Below are 6,043 nucleotides of genomic sequence, written 5' to 3'. Positions count from 1 at the left end.
TCTGCTCTTGGATTATTCTTGTGTCTTGCCCGTACCATACCAGTTTGCCATTGTTTGACCCTGCCTGTGTTCTGACCGTGTTTATAAATAAAAGCTTGCACATGGATCCTCACGCCTCACATCTCGTCGGCCCCATTACAGCGTTAGGCTAACCGAGACTTGTCATTTGCACTTACATATTGTTGCTCTTTTGTTAGTTCTGATTTCTTCTGTTGTCCTCATTTGTAAGTCGCTTTGGATAAAAGTGTCTGCTGAATGACTAAATGTAAATAAAAATGAAAAAAATGTAGCGTTACCTCACTTGCTTACCAGAATATGCTAAAAATGTACTCAGCCTCAGGCCATCCTAGACGTAGATGAGTTTGTTTCTTCATCAGATTTGGAGAAATTTAGCATCGTATCATTTGCTCACCAATGGATCCTCTGCAGTGAATGGGTGCCATCAGAATAAGAGTCCAAACATCTGATAAAAAACATCCACACGCCTTCAGTCCATTAATGAATGACTTGTGTTTATAATAAACAAATCCATCAAAATGTTTTAACCTTAAACTATTGCTTCTGGTTAAAATATGAGTCTTCTATCCATAATATTGCTTTCTCCAGTGAATAAGTTGTTAACATCTGAATCAGGAGAGAAATATACACAGACCAAGCACTGTTTACAAGCATGCACAAACATGCAGCTTTTTCTTCACAAGACATTCATTTATGTACTGGAATCGTGTGGATTATTGTGTGATATTTTTCCAGCTGTATGGACTCTCATTCTGACGTCATCCATTCACTGCAGAGGATCCATTCATGAAAAAGTGATGTAATGCTAAATTCCTCCAAATATGTTCTGATGAAGAAACTCATCTAAATCTTGGATGAACTGAGTAGATTTTCATCAAATTTAAAAAGTTGTGAGATATTCCTTTAGGTACGTTCAAACCACCCTTCAAACTCACAGCATCGATGTTTTATTCTTTATCTTTCTGCAGGTACATCAGTTTTTCAAGTGACAGCGACCGACGCAGATGACCCTACATATGGAAACAGTGCACGGGTGGTGTACAGCGTTCTGCACGGACAGCCATACTTCTCCATCGACCCCAAAACTGGTAAATTCATGACGACTTTTCATGTTGTGTCTGTGAAGGTGAATCAATAGTGCTTTTATTGCTTGCAGATTTAAAACTGCTGCCGCATTTCGTCAAGTAGGTGTACAATTAAAAACTACACTGCCCAGCTTTTCATATGACTTGTTCATATTAGACTGTGAAGTTTGTTTCTCAGAAAACAGCTGTGAGCAATACAATACACCACTGGCACCCTTCACTGTTCAGAAATAGAGCTTGACGTGTGCTGTATTGTTTGGATCTCGGCTCTATAATGGAGAGCATCCCTGGAGAATGAGGTGGAGAGTAAAGGCTTTCAGGGATAAAGACAGACGGTTGGAGAGAGAACAAGATTTAGAGTGCTTTAAGATGAATTTGGTGTTCATTAGAGGTGGACATTGTTTGAGGGTTTTTACAAGGAACCATTAAATATTAATGGAGACACAGTTTGTTTTGTGTCAAGAAGCAAAAGTTAAGATAGCGAGCAGAACAAAGGAAAGACAAAGGAAGGATGGAAGGGGGAAGGAAAGAAGGATGGAAGGAGTCATATAGGAATGACAGATAAATACAGACAGAAAGAAAGAAGGGAGAAAGGAAGGGAAAAAAGGAAAAACTAAAATAAGGAATGGAACATAAAAGAAAATAGGAAGGACAAAGAAAAAGGATAGAAGGCAAGATATAAAGAAGGAAGAAAAAGAAAGGAGAGAAAATGTAGTGGGAATGAGGAAAAGGAACAAAGAAGCTAGGATAAATATAGGAAGGAATGACATAAGTCAGGACAGAAAAAAGCAAAGGAGAAAATAAGGATGGAAAGAGAAATATATTAAGGAAGGAATGAGAGACAGAAAATAAGGAATAAAAGATAAAAAGACAAAAGGAAGGGGAAAATAAGGAAGGAAGAAAAAGAAGGAAAGAAAAATGAACATGAGAAGGAATGAAAATGAAAGAGAAGGAAAACGGAAAGACAGGAAGGAAGAAAGGAAAAGTAAGTAAGGACAGGAAGAAGAAAGGAAGGGAGATGGGAAAGATATATTGTAGGGAAGGAATAGGGAAGAAAACAAAAAAGGAAGGAAAGTTTGGGAAAAGCAAAAAGGATTGGGAAGGAAAAAAGTGAAGAGGAAGCGGAATGCAATAAAACAGTATGCTGTAGACAGAGCTGTTTTTGACAGGGTAGAAACAGTGTTGTTTTACACTACCATTGAGACATTTTAACCAAACTACGTTACAGACTTTTCATTAAGACCCTAAAGAATCATATCAACTTGGGCATCCAAAATAAATTTTAAAAATTTTAACCAAACTATGTTACAGACTTTTCATTAAGACCCTAAAGAATCATATCAACTTGGGCATCCAAAATGGGCATCCGATAACCCCTTTAAGTTGGTAAAATGGTTTGCAATCACATTAACCTTGAAGCAAGAAACATTACCACACAGCCTCTGACATTATGCATGTCAAATCTCCAAGTAGTTTCAACTAACATGCTGTTGATTTTCTTTTATTTGTCATAGAGGTAAAATATGCCGCTGTCCATGGTGCTGAAATGCTCCACTCCTTTATTGTAATTTACGGTACTGTGCATGGTGCTGAAACACCCCACGCTTCACTACTTTACCTGTCTCTCACACACACAAGCATCTGAATGCATAGTCATAACCACAATATAATGACTATTTTGAGAAATACTGCTAGAAAAGCAAAGAAGTTGTTGATGATAATCACTAGTGGGGAAGTCATGGCCTAATGGTTAGAGAGTCGGACTCATAACCCAAAGGTAGGTGGGGGGAGTGAATGTACAGCGCTCTCTCCCACCTTCAATACCACGACTGAGGTGCCCTTGAGCAAGGCACCGAACCCCCAACTGCTCCCCGGGCGCCGCAGCATAAATGGCTGCCCACTGCTCCGGGTGTGTGTTCACGGTGTGTGTGTGTTCACTGCTGTGTGTGTGCACTTTGGATGGGTTAAATGCAGAGCACTTACCATGGGTCACCATACTTGGCCACATGTCACGTCACGTCACTTTCACTTTCTAGACACCTCACAGCCTTCACACAGGCTCTCGCAAATCCCATTCATCAGTACTGGCAGACTAGTGCTTTGATAATGCAGTCCATCCAGATTTGTAAACGTTTGGCCTTTACTTAAGACTAATGCAGCATTTTGCAGGGGAACTGTGAAGAATTTTGTTTTGCACAGTTGTCAAGAGCATGCAGGCATATCAATGACTTTGGTGAGAGTTTTTGGAGATGAAAAGCTTAATGGAATTGTGGCGAGAGACAGTATCAGGTTTGCCAGACTGAGTTTATTTTAGATGGTGTACAAGGACTTAATGCATTCAGACAGGAGACATGAGAACCGATTGAGGGGATTGTATGAGAAAGAGAAAAAGACAAGCACGATTGACTTAGCCTTGCTTTAGTGTATTGTCTGTTAGTGATACTTCACTTTCAATCTCTCACAAACTATCTTTCAGGACATTTAATACTGTAGTGTACACAAATATCCCATTTGGAGATGTATAAAATGAATATACTGAAATGTGCCAGCACATACCTTGAGTACCTCGAAAGCGACATAGAATAAAAATTTACCATTTTCTCTTTCTCAAGGCACATTTATGTTTTGCCGTATTGTGCATGATTCATCAGTTTACTCTAAAGAAATGTCTTCATAATCTATATAATAATCTATCTATCTATCTATCTATCTATCTATCTATCTATCTATCTATCTTATATACGTTTATACATGTTTTAATTCATTACATTTACTTTTATATATTCAATACATACCATATATTCAATTTACAAGCATTACAATGGGAAAGAGACTATAATAATAATAATAATATCAATAATAGTAATACAGTGTGTGTGTGTGTGTGTGTATGTGTGTGTGTGTTTATTTATACTTTTTTGCAGTGTATCAAAGTTATTGCAAGTCTAGGAACTCCATTCTTATGGCACTTTGCTCTCAACGCAGGCAAAATCTCAGTGAACTCCTTAAGGTATTTCAAACCGGAGAAGCATTTGCTAATGACAGCTCTAATAGCTCTAACAGCTCAAAGTCACACTTATGGTCAGATGGAAGAGTTATTTTTTCCATTGTCTCTGTAGGAGATGATGCCTGTCACTGACATCTGATTTACAGTCTCTGACAGCTGTATAAACTCAAAGTGTGTGAGGCACATTGATGAGAGAGTAGATGTATTAGATTGAGAAAGCTTTTTGCTTCTGACGTGCATGTCAAGAGTTTGTTGTGGTGCTGCTCTGCTGAAGCCGTGACCCAGTGGTGTGGGTGTATATGCAAATTCTGCTATGTATTTAAAGAAGGTAATGCAAAGTTGTATGCATGATGCCCGGGGTCATGTTAGCAAGACTTTCTAGAGATTTTTATTTCGTATAATCTGCATCTTGTTAATATATTCTGACAGACAGTGGAGGAGGGTTGCTTTTTTTATATAGATTCTTCTTGATGTTTTTTTGCTGTCAACAGCTGTGTCATGTGTGTTTGTGGGTTCTTTATGATATATATATATATATATATATATATATGGTGCAGAGTTGAGACAATTGATTACAATTTAAAACAATATTTTATTTTTAATTTGGTTAAAGAAAAAAGTCTGTAACATTTACAATACATTATTTTTAAAATACATTAATAAATGATCAGCTTTGCAGTTTAGAAATGGGGACATTGCAAGAAATTACAACAACTACTCAACTGTTTATGCTTATACAATACAAACTTATGGGATCAGGAGGTTTTTGAAAGATGTTTCTTGTGCTCACTAAGGTTGCAGTTATTTAATCAAAAATACAGAAAACCTGTAATATTGTGAAATGATTAAAATTTAAAATAACTGTTTTCTATTTGAATATATTTAAAAAGTTTTGTTTTTTTTTAGCATCATTACTCCAGTCTTCAGTGTCACATGATCCTTCAGAAATTATTCTAATATGCTGATTTGGTCCACAATAAAAAAAATCTCATTATTATCAATAATTTCTCAAATAGTCTCATTAAATCAACCGTTGAAACTCTCTTTTTTTTTCTCAGGATTTTTTGATAAACAAGTCCAAAAGAACAGCATTTATTTAAAATAGAAATAATTTGTAACAAATTTCTTTACTGTAACTTTTGATCAATTGAATTAATTCTTGCTGCACAAAAAGCGTTAATTAAAAAAAAAAAAAAATAAATTCCAGAGAAGTTAAAAAATCTAAAATCAAGAATTTGAACTTTTTTATTGACAAACGTACAAAGAAAATATTTCCAAAGTTTTCACTGACCAACGTAAATGTATTTTGTAAATATGAACAAATGTTGATTTTGACGACTGCAACACACTCCAAAAAAAGTTGGGATAGAGGCATGTTTAACACTGTCACATCAACCTTCCTTTTAATTACAATGTTTCATTGTTTGAGGATTGAGGATACTAATTGTTAAAGTTCTGCAAGCAAAATGTTTGTCTCGCTTGATACAAGACTTCAGATGCTCAGCAGTCTGTGATTGTTGTTGTCTGATTCTCCTTTTCTTGATTAGCCATTTATTTTCAATAGGAGACAGATCTGCTGGCCAGTCTAGCACATTCACTCTGTCTTTATGAAACCACACTGCTGTAGTACATGCAGAATGAGAGCTGGCATCGTCTTGATCTAATAACCATGGACATCCCATGAAAGACATCATCTTGATGGCAGTATATATCTGTGTACAATCCCAATATATGCCTCCATGTCAATAGTACCTTCGCACATATGCCAGTCACCCATGCTGTTTGCTCTGCTGCACCCCCATACCATGACAGATGTTTGCTTTTGCTTCTGTCGCTGATGAAAGTCTGGATGGTTCCTTTGGTCTTTGGGACTGAGAACTCGAAATCCATTTTTCCCGGAAACAAGTTGAAATGTGGACTCATCTGAGCACTG

General features: G+C 36.8%; 1 protein-coding gene across 1 annotated transcript in view; it reads left to right on the top strand.

The window, feature by feature from the left end:
* LOC107653102 (cadherin-18-like) overlaps window positions 1-6,043 on the top strand; it is a 130,499-nt gene that overhangs the window by 65,200 nt on the left and 59,256 nt on the right. The window contains exon 4 of the mRNA XM_016439740.1: window positions 987-1,106. Within this exon, the coding sequence (XP_016295226.1) occupies window positions 987-1,106 (120 nt within the window). The remainder of the gene's footprint in view (window positions 1-986; window positions 1,107-6,043) is intronic.

The sequence above is a fragment of the Sinocyclocheilus anshuiensis genome, unplaced genomic scaffold (genome assembly GCF_001515605.1).
Source record: "Sinocyclocheilus anshuiensis isolate Anshui unplaced genomic scaffold, SAMN03320099.WGS_v1.1 scaffold1328, whole genome shotgun sequence".
Classification (NCBI taxonomy): domain Eukaryota; kingdom Metazoa; phylum Chordata; class Actinopteri; order Cypriniformes; family Cyprinidae; genus Sinocyclocheilus; species Sinocyclocheilus anshuiensis.
Note: the sequence above shows the minus strand (reverse complement) of the source record. Positions and strands in the feature narration are given on the sequence as shown.